Raw genomic sequence first — 19361 nt, forward strand, 5'->3', positions numbered from 1 at the left:
TCTTGTCCAGAGGAGCAAAAATATGCACACATGCATAAAAGGCATTTCCCATCTGTAACGCAAACTGATCTCAGGATCAGGAGACATCCTAGCTGCTGTAGCATCACTCTTGTCCACACTCACCCTTGTGCCAATGATGAGTTACAAGTTGGACACTGGACTCCTCACCACATCAGTCAACAAGACTGTCTATTTGCCCTCGTCTAACCACCTTTCTGTATGCCAACCAATGGCAAATTAGAGAGAAAAATGCAACAAGCCCTTCGTTTAGACTATTCACCATGAGGATATCCATGTTAGAGGGGCCAGTTGTGAAGATCCCCACATAATCTGTGTGTCCCGAAATGCTGAGACCAGCTGAGGGATGTTGACAGAGGGAAGCCCGGGATGGGGAGAGGAAGACCAAGGCCAGATTTCAATATAATAGAAATAAAAGCATCTCCGAGGGCCCTGGGCGATGGAGACGTGCAGATGGCATTGCCAGGGAGAAGGCTTCTAACCCCAGCAGCTGCCACAGCAATGGGCACATCCTCAGCTCTGCAGCGCGGGGAAAGGCATCAAGATGCAAAGAGGAGGGAAAAAAAGGAGTTTAAAAAAAAAAAAAAAGGGAAAAAGCCCAAGCCCGGCAGGACGTGGCAGTCCCAGCGCCCGGAGGCGGCCCTTACCGTAGACCAGCTTCTTCATCTCATGGTACCTGGCCCACAAGTAGGTCTTGGTGTCGGCTCCCTCGGCCGGGAGGGGCTGGCTGCCCGCGGCGGGGCCGGGCTCTGCGCCTCGCCGGGCTCTGCCGGTGGCCGCCGGCTGGTGGTCCCTGAGCTGCCCGTGTCCGCTGTCCCCGGGGCACTGGCTTGCTTTAGGGCGGCAGCTCTGGCAGGAGACGGCCACGGCGAGGAGCCGGGGGGCCGCGCCGCTGCCTCTCCTCAGCGCCGCCATGGTCCCGGCGGACGCCGCAGCTTCGGGGCAGCCCGCGAACAGCCGGGCCTGGCTCCGCTCCGCTCGCCGCTTCTCCGGCCCCGGCCCGCGGCAGCACCCGCCGGGCGGCCAATCCCCGCCGCCCGGTGCGAGGGGGCCGGGCCGGGCCGGGCCACGCCTCGACGGGAGGGGGGCGGTGTGGGCCCGGGCGCGCTCCGTCCCCTCAGGAGGCGTGGGGGGCGGGGGGTGGTCCCTCACCGCGGCCCCGCCGTCGAACCCGCCTCGACCAATCAGGCGAGCCGAGTCGGCCCGCGCGGGGGTCACCGACCACGTCCTTCCGTTCGCCGGCTCGTAGGGGCTCGGCGGTCCCGCGCTAGAGGTGAGGGGCGCGCGGAGCGGGGTCGCGCGCCCTGGGTGCGGCGCTGATTGGCTGCGCGCGCCCCCGCCGGGGAGGGGGCGGCGGGACTGAGGGGCCGCCATGGCCGCCGGGAAGGTGGGGTGAAGCTGGGCCCGGGCGACCCGCTTCTTACCTCACCCCCTCGCCACCATAACGGGGAAGACGGGGGACTGCGGCCCCGCGCCTGGGGCTTTCCCACAGCGGGCTCGGCCTCCCGGCGGCGGCTTGACCGTGGGGCGCAGGGGGCCGTTGTGCGTGCCATCCCGCCCCTCACACCCTTCCTCCTGTTTTCTTTTTCACCGGCGAACTGGTGAAGGCGCCGCTCCCGCCTCGGTCATGCTGGTGAGCAAGAGGGTGAAGCGCCTCTTGCAGCTGGTGCCTGGGAAGCGGCGCTTCGGCGTTTACAGGTTCCTGCCCTTCTTCTTCCTCCTCGGGGGAGCGATGGAGTGGTTCATGATCAACGTCCGCATCGGCAAGGAGACCTTCTGTGAGTGAGGGGAGGCCTGCTCCCCGCTGCGTCACCGCTGCCCGCCCCGGGCCTGAGCCGGTCCCGGGTGCCGCGGCGCCTGCTGGCGGTGGACACGACGGAGGCGGCTCCCTCTAACAACGAGAAGTGGGTCTGATGGTGGGGTGGGTCCCCACCCGGAGGATTATTTAAAGATAATCAGCAAGTCAAACGCTTCTCCCTTTAGTGCAGGGTGTGATGCTCCAGTTTCTGCCTCCCTAGCAGAAGACACTGGACACAAACAAAAACCCCCGGAATTAGAATACTAAATTCGATTTTTTCGCATTGAAAAAGACTCACCAGGGTTGTCAGAATTCAAGTGTAGGTGTGGGTTCATCTGAAACACGACTTTTTTAATTGAAAAAGAAGTATGAAAATGAGTTGTGAGAACTTAGCTAATGGCATTTAGTTTCTAGAAGTTAAAGCATTTCGTTTTAATTGTGCCATTCCCTTTAACAAACCACCCCTGGAGGTGTTCAAGGCCTGGTTGGAAGGGGCTTTGAGCAACCTGGTCTAGTGGGAGGTGTCCCTGCCCATGGGAGGGGAGTTGGAACCAGTTGATCTTTAAGGTCCCTTCCAGCCCAAAGCATTCTATGATTCTAAACCTTGCTAGAAATTTCTGTCTGCTTCAGGAAAAGGATCAGCTCCACTGCACGTTATATGAGAATATTCTCATTTTCACGGGAAATCTAGTTGAGTCTCCTGGAGCATAAACCAGCTTGATACTATTTCCATAGCTGACAAACTCACTGCAAATAAAATTGCTTCTTTGCTCGCTTCTGAGGATGGGTTTGCTGTGGTTTTTCAGTTTAACGTTTCTGAGGCATAGTAATAAAGTCAGGTTAGGAACTAAAGAACAACATCTCTGTAGCAGTCATTACATTTCAGCTCAAGCCTTGTTTTCCTGAAAAAAAAAAATAAAAATTGCTATGCCTAAAGGATACTATATTACAGTAACAATAATTGTGCAGTTTAGCCTTATTACTGCTCCACAATCCATGAAAAGTGATAATGTACAAGACCAATAACCTCTTTTTTTTGTCTGCAAGAGATTTTATTTGGTGGTGGATATTTAGGGATGATCAGGGAAGGCAGGAAGAACAACTAGGACTATAAAGGTGGCTATATTCCTGTGGTTTGTTTCTTTAAAAAAAAAAGCTAAAATACTGAAGCTATGCTGGCAGTCCTCAGGCATTGACTTTTTGCCTGCAATTTTGCTTCCTATTGGCTTCAGCCAACTTGGGCATTTGTGTTTTTAATTACCCTCATGGGAAAGTAGACAAGAAATGACTGTATCACACTGGAAACTTAGTTTTGCTGTAAAAACATCTCATCAGGACTGATGGGAAGAACTTTAGCCTGGATGGGAGGAAAAACATGAGCTATTTTTAAGTGGTAATAAGGATTTGTGTTGGCTTGAATTTTCAGTTGCCTGTCAGTCAGTGTCTGCAGGAGAAAATTGGATTCAAGTTTTAAAAAAAAGATAACAAGCTTCATACATTTAATACTATCTTGCACTTGGAAAACACTAATATAAAAAAAATCTTTTTCTGGCAGATGATGTTTACCGTAGGAAACGATCTGAAAGACAGTACGAGGCAAGGATGGAAAAAAATGAATTTTAGCTGAAACATTTCAAGGGGAACGTCCTGAATGCTTCGACTCTCTTAATACCAAAGAAGCATTACTGCCACGTTGATGGTAGGGGAAGAATTTGCCTCTGCAATATGAACTGCATTCCACAAGTTTGTGTAATACGCTCTCAGATGGTTTTGGCAGTTTTATTCTTCCATCTACTTCATATCTTTAATATTTTGTATTTAAGTCAAATACAATAGTGAAAAGTTCATTGTGTTTAGGCCTCTGCCTTTTATTTAATGTTTGTTTAGTACTATCAAATAAACTAAACTGAATAAAGAGAGTCTGGCTCCCTTTTTCTTTGCTCGATGAGACACTATTCTTGTGACAAGACCAACGGGAAAGAAGTGTTACATGTTGCATACATAATATCTCAGCACAATGGAAATAGTCATTTTCAGTTAGTTTCCTTTGTGCTGATAGAAACTGCTCTGGAATCTGGTTTGTTTTCTTTCCAATATGGTGTGGTTTTAACTGGATACAAAGAGGACAGACTTACTGCTCAGTGTTTACTTAGCCCATGCTGTTTGGAAAGTCAGCCGTGATTCAGGCTCCGCTGCCTACAAGTGCTGTAATGCCCAGTGTTGCTACTCTGACACTGAATTGAGCTGAGGGCTTTGGGGGAAAATGTCTGATGTGTTTACCCGGTAACAGGCAAAAGCGTAGAACGTGCAGCCTTAGCAAACCTGAATTCTGCTTGTGGGACTTGTCTCCCCCGAGCAGGAAAACAGCCAACTGCTCTATCCTGGACAGCTTTTACTCCCCAACAGTGACACTGGCGTGTGTGGGAGCATGTCAGTGGTTATGCATTAGGGTGACTGGTGCAGTATAATCAGCGAGGATCGTATATTAATGCAATTGGTTTATTTCTGATGGTATGGGTATATGCTTGAGGGTTCCACAAAGAAGCCAATTCTTAAGATCAGCCTAAAATCAAACCTGAGGGAGTTCATATACTTACACGGATTCCTGTGCTAACTCCTAACAGCCTTTTTCCACAGAAGTTAAGTTTTCATCAACTAAAGAGACAATGGCTGTTTTGAACACGTTTAGGTGCAGGTACTCAAATGGCAAGTGGAGCGTAAGTGCTGTACTTTGTGCGTGTTGTGTCTTCCAAGGACTTACCTGGAAAGTAAGGTAAGTTTACCTAGTGCTATGTGTGTTTTCAGGAGATATAAAAAACTGACAAAGAATTAAAGATGTGACTGTGCCACTGCATATTTTGACTGGAGAGAAAATGAATTACTTGGGGAAAATCTCTATTTCAGAAGCGAGAAGAACCTAGATTTTGACTTTGGTTCCAGGGTAGAGCCCAAGTTCAAAAACTTACACACAAGCTTTTTTGCAGTCACAGATCATTATACTGAAGCATGACTAAAAAGCCAGATTTTTAAAGTTGCTGAGCTTTAGCTCCCCCTGCCTTTGCCTTTACTTCTTGAGCCTTTGGGAACTCCCTTGTGCTTGGTTTCCATAGCACAACTAAGTTTTTCAATATCTTTGTTTTTTTGAGAGAGCCCTGTGCCCTTGTTAAGTCTCAGTACTCGGAAGCCTGGTGTGAAAACTGCCCGTCGCTTCCCTTAAGCGCTGCTGAAACAGTAGCAAAGTGTTTCACAAACATCAGCACTGAGGCAAGGTCCAATTTTTCACTTCAGAGCTCTTGCTTATTTTGCAGCACTGTTTCCCATCCGCAGCTGAGAGCACCAGGCACGTCTGGAAGGTATCTCAGTACGCAGAACGTGAGACAGGCTGCAGTTGCTCGCAAGAAGTCTGGTGTCGGGGAGTTCTGTGTCACTGGCCTTTGTGACCAGTGCAGGAATAAAATCCTTCTCCAAGGTGGCATTGTACCATTTTGTGCAACACAGATCTGTTATGACAGAAGATGAAGCTTGACATTTAGAAATCTGAACTGTATTCTTCATTTTACAATGTGTTTGTTGATTCTTTGGCATTCTTAGATTTTGCCAGTCTCTCGCTAATGCTGGAAATAAGAGTAGCTGGAAGGCCCCAGTGCCCAGCCCATTCCAGCACCAAGCACGCTTGGGGATTCAGTATCTATTTTTATCTACACCAAATCTTCAACAACCAAGGTCTTCATTTGGTTTCTCAATTTTATCCCTGACGACTCTTAGTTCTGTGCTCTTTGCCTTCCCCAGCGATCTCTTTCCCATCTTCTTTCTGGCACATCTCTGTTTCCTTCCCGTCCTCCAGCTCCCCCCCCATCAGTCTACTATGGTGGTGGGCAATGGGGAGGAAGCAAGAACTCTCCTTGGGCGCGGAGCCCAGGCCAGCACTGGGAACACACCGCTGCTGCTGTTCCGCACTGCAGGAGCAAGCCAGGAACACGGCTTTCATTTTAGGCGCTGCTGAGCCCCTGCCAGTTCTGGGGCTGAGCACGTCCGTCCCTTCTTCAGGGAGTTCATCTGGTGTCAGCCCAGCACGCAGCTTGGTCTCACGTGTTCACTTTGCAGCACGAGACACTGCAAATTAGCAAAGCATTTCTGCTGAAAGCTTTCCAAATCACAGAAGTCCAGCCAATATAGATATCAAGCACGGAAAATTTCAACTCATTAAAGCAGCAGCAGCAGCAGAGAGTCATCTGCGAACAAACAGTGAGTGATACTTATGTAGGAGCAATGCTGCTCATCACGCCAGCATTACAGAGGGGACAATTTCACCGCCGATTCAGAATGATTCTGTGGAAAGAATGGACTGTTCACTGCTGCTGCGCACCCAAGGATGGCGCCTGCTGAAAGGTATGTGGTGAGCCAGGGAAGTACTGAAAAGTTCTGGTAAAGGAAGCGTGTATGTGCCCAGCCCGTTCTCCCTGGCTCAGGGGTGCAGCAGAGTTTATATCCAGCTTTTCAAGAGTAGAAAACAGTAAAAATAGCCATCTGTTATGTATTGATGAATTCTTCCCTGCAGCAAAACTTTTACTATCTTCAGTGGAGGCAAACTTTCACTTTGGACTTCATACAGAGATACAGAACTGTACCCGCGCTCTGGTTATGGCCAGCCCCGGCTGCTTCCAAGAAAGGTGCAAAAATCTGCAACAGGCACTGGTGGGATGACTGGTCCTAAGGAATTTCCTGAAGTTGTTACTGGATGTTGGTGCTTTGCACCAACCACGAGGATTAATTATAGTCCTCCCCAAAACCACCCAATGGAAACTGAATTCAGGCACTCGCTGTAGAGACAGCTGCACAGACTTCATGAAGGATCCACCATCCTTCACCATTTCTGTCCAAGGCTTTTGTCCTGCTTAGCTTAACTGGGGCTGAGCCACAGCAGTTACTGCTTCTGCTGTGCAATTGGCTGCATTCTTCTCCCTTCCTTCTCACGTCTCTCCTGATGCCTCCATCATCTGCATGGCCAGACTTCTGCACTGGATTTCTGATCCCTCCGGGTGCAGGAAGGACCAATCTCTCATCTATGGATGACCTTCAGTATTTCAGACTGAGCAAACAAGATGTGGAGGATGATTGGAATTAGTCTCCTCTGTGCAACTGCTCCATCCACCGTCAAATTTTAGAAAGGCGGAAGTTCTGTAAAGCTGGCAGCCTGCACGACAGGCGGCGTTTAATCCCCAGCTCCAAGACATGAATGCGTGTTAATTAAATATAATGCTATCTGTTCTGGTTGTTTAAATAGCTCTTTGTAAACTGTATAGCAGAGGCAACTTGAGACCTGAGAGCTTGATACCACTTAATTTTTCTTGCCCTCTGTGGTATTAAAGAAAATTTCTATTCTGGATTTTAATCTTATTGTGTAGAAGATGCTTTTTTCCATATTACTGTTCTAATTTCCTTTATTATACAGCTACATAAAAGAGAGTCCTGAACCAGGTTAGCTTCCAGTATGAAATTAAGGCTTGCTGTTTATTTTCAAAGCCATTAATGTGGGGGCAACTGGGACTGACTGAATCTTATCATCTCCACTCAGCTTGCTCCCAATGCGTCACATATTTTTCAACGTTTACTGTTCATGCTCCTTATGGCTCAATTTTCAACCATACTTTTCCAGCATCACTGTTCTGAGCACCCACCAGGCTCATCTTGCAATACAGAGGACAATATAAAAAGGATTCTTTACCCACACACAAGCACACACTACTAAGGACTTGATAAAATCTGTCTCAGCAACAGCCAGAATTACTTGAAATAAAATCCTAACAAAAGTCTTGATGGGACACTCAAACCTGGTTAATCCAAAACACTTTGCAAACTATTTTTATTCAAATTAAAAAGACTCAGGTAAACAAAGTGATAGTACATACATGTTATAAACCTGGTTAGCAGCTTAACCTTCAGGAGTACAAGATCTAATGAAAAGCCAAGCATGGATTAACCAGGTCCGAAAACATATGCTGGGGGAAAAAAAAAAAAAGTCACCAACATCAACGTTTTGAATTTTTACACAAACAGTAAATTTTCTCATGGAAGGGAAGGACTGAGGAAGAGAACAAATAATTATTAGTCGTCTCCAACTGGTTTATGAAAATACCGGTCCTAGATTAATCTATTTTCCACTCTCACAGAAGCCAACCATTTCCCATACATACTTTTATTTTAATATGAAAGTTTTGTTTACGTCAGTACAATGAACGGCAGTGGAAAACAAACGAGGGGTTCAAACACCCACAAAGAGAAAGACAGACAGACATGTCTTTTTTTTTTTTTTTTTAAACCAGAGTCAGAAAACAGTTTCTTTTGCTGTTTTTGAATTCTAGACTGTAGCCATTATATCCTAAATTTTACTGCAATCGACTGAAATGCCTCCAATATGCAGAGACATGATTTTGAAATAAATAAACAAAGCTTAAAATAATTGATTAGGGCCAGCCCGGTGGCTTAGCGGCAGTGCTCTGCACTGCCTTGCGGGAGGACCCAGGTTTCGTTTGCACTTCCAGTCTCTTGCTCCTGGGCCGGGAAGAGCAGCGGAAGTCGGGGCCTCAGCTGCTCGGGCCGGAGAGAGCCAGTGCCGCAAGTCTGCTCACCACTGACCTTCAGATAAATTAAACATCTGAGTTATACAGGCTCCAAAGGGAGTCCCATCCAGTCCTCAAAAGAAAATAAATAAAACAATAACTTAACTAAAATCCATCCCAGGTTCTTTGGTGTAATTTTTGTTAATGCTGAGAAGCAGGAGAATCTGGTGGTGGGTTAGTACAATTCATGATAGTTCCAAATACTCAAACACTAGGATTTGCTGCCTGATTCGCTTCAACGTCCCATCTTTGTGGCTAAAAATTGCAAAGTCTATGGTAATTTAAACACATTTGAAGATGATACTGTATATATGGGGGTGGTCTAAGACTACTCAGTTTCTGCTTTATTAAATAATCTTGGTCATTTACAGAGGCCAGTAAAGAACTCCTGTACCACAGGTGTGCTACTTGTAGCGTTCAAAATTGTAGTTTCCCTATATGTTGCTTAACTCCATTTTCTCCACATCCATTGCACATCTGACCTAAACTGTCCTTAAGTGCCTATTTGTAATTACACAGTTTTTCTGTGCAATGACTGAAGGATTTCAATAGGAGAGGGAGAGGAATTAGCCAGTAAAATTAAGTAATAGTTTATACTTGCACATGTCACTTCCCTCATCAATTGTATCAGCAAAAGAGAACCCAAGATATCCAGTATTTGAAGAAAAGTATTTAACCTTCTGCCGAATGTACTCAAATAAAAATGTTCTGTACTATTAGACTTTAAAAAACATTTCCACATGATGAACATCTCTAGCAGTAAGATGAAGTGTATCAGTAAATTAGTTCTTTTGGACTGAGTTGCAGTGACCATGTTCCTGCCAACAATTAATATAGCTTTCCCAGTTACTTAATGCAACCCAAAAGTATTAATTTTTTTTCTAAAATTAAATACATGAAAGGATTTACCTTTAAACAAAGAACTTTGCAGTTCAAAAGGTTGGTTAGTTACGAGGACAGGTAAGTCTTTAGCAGAAGGCAGTCACAACCTTGAAATTTGGCAAGAAGAGCCTATACTTACCTTACCTAGCTAACAAAAAAAAAAAAAAAAAGAAAAAAGAAAAAAGCCCCAAACCCCCTGAAGGCTGCAATGAAAGTACTCTATTTCTCCAGCGTACTAGGTATGCTGAACTTACACATACCATACAGTAGTATTTTACTTTGAAGTTAATTTAAGTGTCAAATTTCTCTCAAATTCTGCGTTGCAAAACTTTCACTAAGGTGAATCAATACACTTAAAGAAAGCATACAAAAATGCCTTACAATGCCCAATCATTAACAGAATATGCGTGAATTTAAAACCAATCACGTTACTTCACTACCAAAACAACTCCACTTTCCTTCTCCTCTAACTTACCTTCCTGAACTGGTTTGAAGCTCTGCATGCCTCTCCTTCATGCAGCCAGCACTGCTGAGGGAGGAAGCTTCCCCTTCCCACTGCTCGGTGTTGGGGACATCGCAGAACCCCCAAAGCAGGTCATGGCAGATGAAACATTTCACCTTCTAAGGGCATTCCAGCACACGTATTCTGTTACTGATTTAGCATCGCAATGGCCTTGGCTACACAATTAAATAACTGGACAGGACTGGACAACATTAGCGGTCAAGACACCCTTGTCCCGTCCACCTTAGCACTTCCATGATTGCTGTGACCCACTCAGCTGCCTCGGTATTACTGGAAATGTCATTCTTGCCTAGCGTCAATGCACGTCTTACCTTTAGCGTCTTTTAAGAGATCCTCCCTGTTCACATCCAAGCGAGATTTCTGCTGGAAGTGGCTAGCACACGCAAACACATGTACACACATTCTTCTAAGATGTAAACTATGACTAATTTCACATTCCACTGTACCAATCTGTAAATACTTTGTTTTCTTTTTTTCTTATTTTATATAAAAACAATGGCATCAGATTCTCAGCAATAAAGTATAAGAAAGATGAACCCTTGACTACACTTAACCAATTATGAAATCGCCTTTCAAACAAAGGAAACATATGCAAAAATCCGTGTATTTGATAAAGTCAACTTAATATAACAAAAAGTGAAATATGCTTATTAAAAGTGTCCTTATATAAAAATGGTCTTGCAATGTACAGTAAAATGCAATACAAATTATTGTTGGTTATCTCTCCCCACCCAGTAACTAAAACAGCTATTGTTCCACAAAACTCCTTATATGCCGGTATCAAAGAAAGAAGCAATTATGCAACTAAACATTTTCTATGTTGTATGCCTGACGGATGTTAAGGGTGTCTCGTAGCATCAAGTCTCGCAGACGCCATAATGCATCGGCCATTGTGGTATGAGCCCCTTTACTTTTCAACCAGTGCGAAGGGAGCCGGCTCTCTTGTTCTTTTGATAAGTGGACATCTCGTCTTCGTGCTGGAAAGCCAAGAAAAGGTCCAATTATCTACTGGCTTTGATATTCACCACAATTTTTATAGAAAAAGGCAAATATAATTCTAGAGTGTAACTTTTACCCCTATATTTAAGCCCATACAATTGATTCTTAGATTTATACAATATCAATGGCATTTACCTGCTGATAACATATATATTCCCAGTCTGTTGATTCGTTTGTTTTTAACAATTACTTGCATGTGTACATTTCCTTAAGTAAGCAGCAGATTTATTTAGCATTTTCCATAAAAGCAAAAAATATGAGTGGTTACAAAGAAGCGTGTTCTGTCTGGAAACATCCCACTCTGTATCAAAAGCCTTACCTGCAAGGGTCTGGTCCCACTTGCTAATACTATTTGATTCAGCACTAAGCCCCTCAATGTATTTCAGATAGGCTTCAGAATGAAGAAGCCTCTGTGTCTTTGGTGGAGGGGAGACAAACATGGGAGTCGTGGGCTGCTGCATTACTGGCTGACTCACTGGGCTCTGGCCGGGATACGGAGGGGGTGCCTGCTGTCCCGGCGGGCCGAGAATTCCTATCTGCAATGACAAAGCGATGGAGAGATCACATTTGGAGGAACTGCAAGGAAGTCGCTTCACGTCTGTGCATCAGGTCATCCTCATCCAATGGAGCTTCAAAAGAGGTTCTAAGCAAAGGCATAAGGAAATTTCCCTGGAAGACACCCACTTCAGCCAGGGCTATCTGCCGGGATCACCGAGATGCACAGAGACAGAAAGTGCAAACAAACCATATTCATATTTAACAGACAACATTGCCCATATTTCTAATCTATGTAAACATATTCTGATTACTATTACCATTTCTCCTCTGACCTACTACCCTTAATTTCTCCTTTTGCCTCCTTTTTATTTCTTGTTTTCTCTAATTTGATCATAAATCGTGTAGTCTGTGAAGTGCATGGTTTATCTCTAAAACATCTAACCCAAATTGACCCTAATCCTTGGATGACTGGGATACTCCCACAGAATAAATGCTTGTCGTTGTCAGGCAAAAATCAGTCACACACACACACACAAAAAAAATAAAAATAAAACCCACAGTTACACAGAAGAATTCCGACCATTGTGATTAAGTAGCAGTACTGAGAAATCTTAGCACAGATATCCTGTGGTCTGGAATAGCTCAATGTCATGACATATACACTTTACTACTTTCTCATTCAACTTCTGGCTTTGTTTACACTCTCTGGCCAAAATCACCTTTCTCTTTACGATGCAAAAATTTAGTCAATAAAACTGGAAACGTGCTGAACACTTCATCTGTATTAATCACTGAGAAGGAACATTTGATCATCACTGTTATCCAGACTCACAAATTCTGAACTGCCGATGAACATCTGCTTTGTCAGTTTGTGAAATACGGGAGCAGACGCTCATCAACGGCTGAGAAAGCGGACGGCATCCTCTCTGCAGCACCAAAGCATGCAAAACCTAAATTATCAGCAGTTCAACACCGTGTTGAAACGACTCAGTTTAGTAGAAGGAAAACAAAACAAAACAAAACACTCTCTTGCTTATACTGCAGAAGTTATCCCACTGGGCAGAGCCTACTTAGTCAAATAACAATTCAGCCAAGAAATATCTTACTCTGAGTGTAAGATATTAACTGGTTCTAAATATTAACTGGTTCTAAATACATCGGTGTACATGTGGTTTATGTCCTCCCTGGGAAGCCTATGTGCTACCTTACACGTATTAACTGAGATTGTTGTTTAAATGCCAATTTAAATGCTAATTCAGAGCCTTAGAGCCTCATAAATAATGCAAAAATGACTCACCTGCTGTCCAAAAGGACTTGCTCCGGGTGCTGGAGTGCCTACCATGGGGGACACATTTTGGCCTATAACACCTATATTCCAAAATATAAAATAATTAGTCTTATTTCAGAGCAGTGACAAACACCTCTTTGGTCTTCTATAGTAAGAATTTATACTTTGATATCATTGCTCACAGTTATTTTAAGCAGATGTACGACATTCAAATATACCCCTCTCCCCCAATAAAAAAAAAATAAAATATTAGAAGTTTCTGAATGAAAAAAAAAAAGCCAATATGACAACTAGTTAATTTAAGAAATGAATTAATTTAAGAAATGCAAAGTGAGTAATTTTTGGTTTTCAGGGTTTTTTTCACATTACTTAGTGATTGCCTGACTAAATCTCTTCATTCATAACATACACTTTTGGCTTGACAGGATCTTGTGGAATCCTTTAAGAAAGGAAATGCAGATTTGCTTTGGCAATTTTTAACATTTTCTTGTGTTCGGTTTTATAAAATACATTCACAGGAGGAGGAAATCCAAGCCATTGCAAAAATTCCATTAGATCTCACTCATATAAAACGCAAATTGCAGGTTAAGCTTAAGTAGTCTTATATGAGACCGATGAACATTTGAAATAAATTTCAAAAAAATAAAACCTGTTAGTTTTTCCTCAAACACATTGAGGCTTTTCCCTATTGCACAGAGTGCAGCAGAAAACACTCATGTCAGTCTTACATAGAAAAATTTACAAATCTAAATGAGAATCATGCAGTTCCTGATATTTTACATACAGATGCTTTGGTCAGGAAAAAAAAATGAGTTATGTGTGCTGCTGCTTTCATTTCTATTTATGCCACTTCTCCTATTCATTCAGTAGAAAAGCTGCAAACTAACTATGCTCTTCCTGAGGGTTTAATTTGTACACAGATTTCTATATCAGTGATCAAAAGATGTGCCACTGCATTTTGCACACGCAAGTGTATTTCAATTGCATTTTCCATTTGATCACAGCCCCCATTTTAAATGTATCTGTACCAACAGCAAGTCAAAAGTTGGGGAAAAACATTGATAATACAAGTTGTGGAATATGGCACAGCTTTTTTTTTGGTACAAAGCGAAAAGGTCTGGAGGAGGGCACCCGCACCTTTCCAGCATCGGAACACAGCTGCACCCTTCGCCCACCCTGCCCAGTTGTGGTCCTCCATTCCCAGGCATTATTTTTTCCCCTAATCCATATCCTCTCGGTTTAAAACATCGTACATAACAGCCCACTTCTCCGGGGGGGAAAAACTCTTCAGAAGAAATGCACTGTCCTGGATTCACCTCCCCAGCGTTTGCGTTGGTCGATGTGTGCTCAGGGTCAGTGCCCGGGGGAGTGGGAGACAGGCTCACAGACACGCGGCTGTTTTCCTACTCCCGCTACCTGACATTACGGTGAATCTTAACACACCAGCGAAGCCGCACACCTGATACTGATGGATTTTAAAAAAAAAAAACCAAACAAGCAAACAGAAAAAAAAAAACAAACCCAAAATAATTTACATACAGATAAATGTCTTAACAGAGCTTCTGATAAACACAGCTGCAAGTGGGGTGGGGGGCGGCAAACGAGACCACTTTTGTCCACAGCTTGTTTAACTGCTGAACATATGGGATGTGCATCTTTTAAACAGGCACATGAGTTATCAGAGGTAAAAACCAGAAAAAAAATCAGCAGAAAATGGGAACAGAGGGCAGAGGAACATTATTCCCCATAATGGATGGGGACATGCTAATGGCGTTAACACTGGAAAAACGTTTACCTTTCATTCAGCCTCACTTTTCATCAGAAGTGTGGCAAAAAAATAGCAAATATGCTCTCAAAAATCAATTCTAAATTTGGCCACAATAGCATACCGAGTTCACCTTATCCCCAAATGTTTCCCGTTACTGTTCTATCAACAAGGTTTAACCTGAACACTGTTTTATAGTAACACACGTCAGTGCCCCAGTGGCCAATGGGTATAACGTGACCAGGTTCATTTAAGCGCAGTCTGACTGATAAACATTAACATACCAAAAAAGAGTTCAATAAGGAATGAGAGCAATAAATTTCATTTATAAGCCCACTTTAAATAAGAAAAGGAGGGGTGGAAGGATGCTGTTGAGATGAAGCAGGGTGAAAGCAGCCTACGAATAGGCTGATTTCGGCTTTTCTGACCTCTGATAAACTCAAGCACAATTGTAAGGTCTTTTGGCTGGAGCAGAACAACTGCTGGAGCAGCACCACGTTTCTCCAGTAACCCTTCCCTGCTGGTTTACTGGACACGCTGTTCTGCCAATGTTTTGCATCTACCTCATACATTCAGCAGTGCATTGTGCGAGCGGCAGCTAACCAAACCTGCCATGTTGAGAAACGAAAGCTATGACCAAAACAAGCTGCAGATAATTTCTGTAACAACTGGTTAAAATGGCAAGTACATGAAAATGAAACAAGGAGCGAATGAGGATGACATTCTTACCGGGTGGTGGGATGCCTGGGATGCCTGGCATACCTGGCGGAAGTTGGTGGGGTGGGGGCACCCCTGGGTGAAGTGGCTGCATGCTGCCCATGCTAACAATGCCATCAACTGGGCCCTGCAAAGGTGGCAGCACCGGTGGATAGCCACTTATCATGCCTTGAAGGACACAACAAATTTCAAACATGCATCAATAACATGCAATATGATCTACACAGTAAGACATGCACTATCCACAAAAGAAAACAAAAGGAAAAAAAAAAAGCACCTTTAGTACAGCAAGACGATACTACAATTAGTATCTTGCAAAAATGAACAAAAATTAAAAATATGAAACACTATACTTTTGATGAATTAGTATTTAGTGTATTTATATGTTCCACATGGGGCAATAAATGCTGAATATTCAGATATGTTAACACAAGGAATAAATTCAGCCACAATTAAATGTTACTAACGCAAGCAATTTTAATACAGCTGAAAGCTCTGCCATCTGCGTACAGATTCCGAACACAGCACTAACTACACAAGCTCCACGCACAGCCCGGCCGCGGGGGCTACCTCCCAGACCAAACCCGACTGGAACAAAAATAAAAACCTATGCATTTTTCTGCAGTGCGTATGCAAAATTAACAAACAAAAGCCCTCCAACATTCGCATACTTAAAACTAACGGCAGTGATAGGGGTGATTTTTATTAAACCATCTCCAGTATAAACTAAGGGAGTTACTCAAATTTGAAACCTGACAGCACTGCATGTGCTGAGCTGCAGCAAGTTACGCTCACGGCACTGCACCCAAGTAAAAGGACTTAAGGGAGCACCTGCAGTCCCTTACAGAATTTCACTAACAATGTTTTCAAGGTGTCTTTATAGGAAAATCAATGATACAACAAAGACAATATTGTGCTGCTTCTCATACCTTCAGTTTTCTGCATATGAGGGAAGAGCTTACTCTGATTTTGGCTCGGGTTTGTTGCTATCCATGAAGTGAACCTACACAATAACACTGCACTACGTTTATTAGGTCCTGGAACTCCCTCGCCTCTTTTCTAGGCTTTTTGATTTAAATGGATGCATTGTCAGGTAGCCAAGGAAAGGTGTTGGAAAGACAATGAAAAGATGACAGAGGACAGAAGCAGGTCTAGAGAGATGAGGCAAGTTTAGAAATGCAAAATTGCTGGGGATTCTTATAGTCTGTTCCAAGAAACCACCTACCGAGTCTCTGCCACGCTCCCAGTAACTCATAAAAGAAACTTTCAGAAAAGGGATTTCTGGATTAAGACTGACTGAAAACACAGCTGTCATGAGCTCTGGATCGAAACAGACAAAGCAGCTCCAAAATACAAGCTAAATTTCTCACTTCCTCAGGAAGACTTACAAAGGTGAGAAACCTGAAATTCCAAAAGCTTTACGTGGAGCAAACATTGAGAAAATAAAGAACTGATCTCCCTTAGACCTTTGTTTTCCACAGGACACCTAGGCTGACGCTTACTAGACAGGTCTTGGGTACCTATTTCAAATATCTGGAAGCTCATCTGTACCTCTTTATTAACATGGTTAAATCCATATTTCTAATGCAAAAAGTAAAAGAAGAAAAACAACAGAAGCATCCCTAGAATAAAGAGTTTTCACTGTACTTTTTAGCTTGGTACCTTCTAGTGCACCCCGAGCTCCTTTCACGTCATCGATGCATTTACAAACACTTCTGAAGTTTTAAAACAAACCAACCAAAATAAGACAAAAACCTCCAATGAAAAAGCCCTGTATTTATCAATCATGAAAGCTCACTCCTACATCTCCAAATTGAACTAAATACTCACTCAACAACTGGCTGGATTAATAAAGTAGTTGTCAAATCTCCATGAGAAATCACTTCTTGTAGCTTATCACAAGGTTATTAGAGCAGCCACTTTCATACCCCATCTATGAGTTACCACTTCGATTTTAAACTAGTAAACATGGGCAAACAATTTCCAGGTCCCACAGCTGTAATTTATGACGTCTTTCAATTACTTGTTCTGCCTACTTTTACTACAGCAATGCAAGATTAAATAAAGTTTTTTAATGCCTAAATTTACAAGAAACTAGAGTGCTGCGCACTAAGAGACATGCATCTGAGAAGGTATCCAGATTTCTTGGACCTGTGAGCCATAAAGAAGTTCTATGAGTTTCTGTGATGGAGAAGTTCTCTGAACTAGAAAAAAAGCAATCAAATGATGGAGGAGGATGTGAAAGAGGTCTCAACAGAATAAGACACTTCTAAATAAGACTTGTGGAAACTAAAAGATGAAAGACTGTTTTTAAAATGGGCCACAAAAATAGAAAGAGTTTAAAAAGATCCACTTGATCACCTACTTTAAGGAAGTATTTCATAATGCCAAAGTGAAGAGACTCAAATGCCTAACTGCTTGAATAAGATGATGGTCTTAAATACAGGTTTGCTTTTGAGGCTGCCGCCGCAGGAAGTAAGTTAGCATGTGTAGTTTGCAGAACATACATTTTTGGAAAAGTTTTAAGAAAGTGTAGTAATAAGTATTACTGCCCATCAACATCTACCTCCAAAAAATTGGAAAAGTGACTCAATGCCAAAAAAACAAGAACTAAACCAAGAAAACACAACCACAAAGGATGACATTTCTACACATTCTAGACTGAAGTAGGTTACTCACAAAAAAGATGAGCACTGGAGAACTCCCCTTTTTATTTTCTTCTTAATATATGCACAGATAGGTGTACACACACACACAAACACACACCAACTGCAAACAGTTCAGAGGAAAATTACCAAGGAGAAAGTGAAAAAAAAAAAACCAACGAAAGAAAAATGCAACTCGGCGTAAACAAACGTTTTGTAAACTGGAAACCAGGAACCAAATAAGGAATATGCCTTCAGTTTAAACATCCATGCAGCCTATTTACTGAAAAGGGATCTAGAGATCGAGATGAAAAATGCTTCAGGCTGTCAGCTCTAAATACGGCCACAGCCTGTGAGACGGGAAAGAAAAAGAAAAATGACAAAAGAATAAATGGAATAATTGGAATGCCTTACGGGAAAGTTAAAAATTCTCCCAAAACTCAAACCAAAAAAATCTCAAAATACTCATTTTTAGCTACTTGCAACTATTTTGACCTTGACTGAAGTAATCGAATCATTTTAGTTAGAAATGGGGGAAGGAAAACAACCTAATTCATTTCCTCACCAATGTATGGCTGATTCCCACACAAGAAATCTCCAGTGGGCTACACTGTGTTCAGATCTGATCCTGAAAATACTTACTCCAAGCATATTCCCTATGAACTCAAGTCAGATTACGACTGGTAACAAGCACAACACCCAGCACCAGGGACCTCACAGAAGAGTTCTTCCAAGCTCAGTTTGATTCTGAAAATCACCTGATAAAACCAGCAACGTTGGCCTTTCGTATTTGTTCCTGCAATGGCTCTAGATCCTAGTCTGCTCTGATTACCAGTGTCTAATCAGCAATTCTGTATAGCTTTTGCTTGGATTTAAAATCTGGTTTGGATTCTGTTTGCCTCTCACCTTCCTGACAACAAAAAAATTTAAATAATTTGCCTCCTACTTTACCACTTCCACTGACACCGCATGCACTAGAAGAGTGGGTTTAGCTCACTCCCCTCCTGCCGTAGCAGGGCTAAACATGAACTCCGCAAAGTAGAGTGAATAAACATGACTGCACACAAACAGAACAGGACCACTGCACGAGGAGGACTCTTTTTCCCTGCATTTTCAACAGGCTACTCACTGCTGGAGCAAGTAACGCGGGACTATCAGGCTCCCGCTGCGGTTACGTATACTCATTATGAAGAAAGACTGAAGAGGTTGAGCTTTTTTCTTCCGTAAGAACAAAGTGACCCAAGAGAGTGTTCAGAGTTATGAAGGGGGTTGATATAGTGGATGAGGAAAAAATGGTCATAGCTCCTACTTTTTACCTGCAACGGGTGTCAACTGCTGATTGAGCATTCCCATTGGTGTTGGTGGCGGCACCACCCCCATAAGAGCCCCGACAGGAGTGCCTGCCCGGGGGGAGGAATTCTGCTGCTGTGCTGCTCGCTCTCTCTCCTGCTGCTCAGCAACTTTAGCTGCCCGCTCTGTAAAAGTATTTTAGATTTTCAGTTCTGTTTTGTAACCCAGAATTTCAAAATATTATCTGTTCATTAAAAAAGGACTAGTCAAACACTGGCATAGTTTAGTCAAATATAAAGTAGAACAGATGAATCTTTT

General features: G+C 43.2%; 3 protein-coding genes across 20 annotated transcripts in view; 1 reads left to right on the top strand and 2 right to left on the bottom strand.

The window, feature by feature from the left end:
- NT5DC2 (5'-nucleotidase domain containing 2) overlaps positions 1 to 1118 on the bottom strand; it is a 30634-nt gene extending 29516 nt beyond the window's left edge. The window contains exon 1 of the mRNA XM_074602764.1: positions 666 to 1118. Coding sequence (XP_074458865.1) covers positions 666 to 933 — 268 coding nt within the window. The 5' untranslated portion in view covers positions 934 to 1118. The remainder of the gene's footprint in view (positions 1 to 665) is intronic.
- Positions 1119 to 1271: 153 nt separating this feature from the next.
- On the top strand, positions 1272 to 3661 carry UQCC5 (ubiquinol-cytochrome c reductase complex assembly factor 5). 2 transcript variants are annotated; one of them, XM_074602765.1, is made up of 3 exons: positions 1272 to 1290; positions 1611 to 1796; positions 3372 to 3661. In XM_074602765.1, exons 2-3 carry the CDS (start codon positions 1646 to 1648, stop codon positions 3437 to 3439), a joined length of 219 nt encoding a protein of 72 aa, XP_074458866.1. In that variant the 5' UTR covers positions 1272 to 1290; positions 1611 to 1645; the 3' UTR covers positions 3440 to 3661. The 2 variants fall into 2 exon arrangements, with proteins under 2 accessions (XP_074458866.1, XP_074458867.1); XM_074602766.1 differs by lacking the exon at positions 1272 to 1290 and having other exon boundaries at positions 1417 to 1796.
- Positions 3662 to 10411: 6750 nt separating this feature from the next.
- PBRM1 (polybromo 1) overlaps positions 10412 to 19361 on the bottom strand; it is a 62694-nt gene continuing 53744 nt past the window's right edge. For 12 of the 17 annotated variants that reach the window (XM_074602568.1, XM_074602575.1, XM_074602570.1 and 9 more), the window contains 4 exons: positions 15121 to 15276; positions 12636 to 12706; positions 11160 to 11376; positions 10412 to 10818 (listed from right to left, as the gene is read on the bottom strand). In XM_074602568.1, the coding sequence (XP_074458669.1) occupies positions 10646 to 10818; positions 11160 to 11376; positions 12636 to 12706; positions 15121 to 15276 (617 nt within the window). In that variant the 3' untranslated portion in view covers positions 10412 to 10645. Of the gene's footprint in view, positions 10819 to 11159; positions 11377 to 12635; positions 12707 to 15120; positions 15277 to 19069; positions 19229 to 19361 lie in introns of all 17 variants that reach the window. The other 5 variants (XM_074602577.1, XM_074602574.1, XM_074602572.1 and 2 more) reach the window with 2 other exon arrangements.

This window comes from Larus michahellis, chromosome 10 (assembly GCF_964199755.1).
Source record: "Larus michahellis chromosome 10, bLarMic1.1, whole genome shotgun sequence".
Taxonomy (NCBI): domain Eukaryota; kingdom Metazoa; phylum Chordata; class Aves; order Charadriiformes; family Laridae; genus Larus; species Larus michahellis.

What these genes read in the sequence shown, in the direction of transcription:
- UQCC5 (XM_074602765.1), top strand. Translation starts at nt 1,646, where the DNA reads ATGCTGGTGAGCAAGAGGGTGAAGCGCCTCTTGCAGCTGGTGCCTGGG. An exon ending in CATCGGCAAGGAGACCTTCT is followed by an intron (nt 1,797 to 3,371) that starts GTGAGTGAGGGG and finishes TTTTTCTGGCAG; the next exon opens with ATGATGTTTACCGTAGGAAA.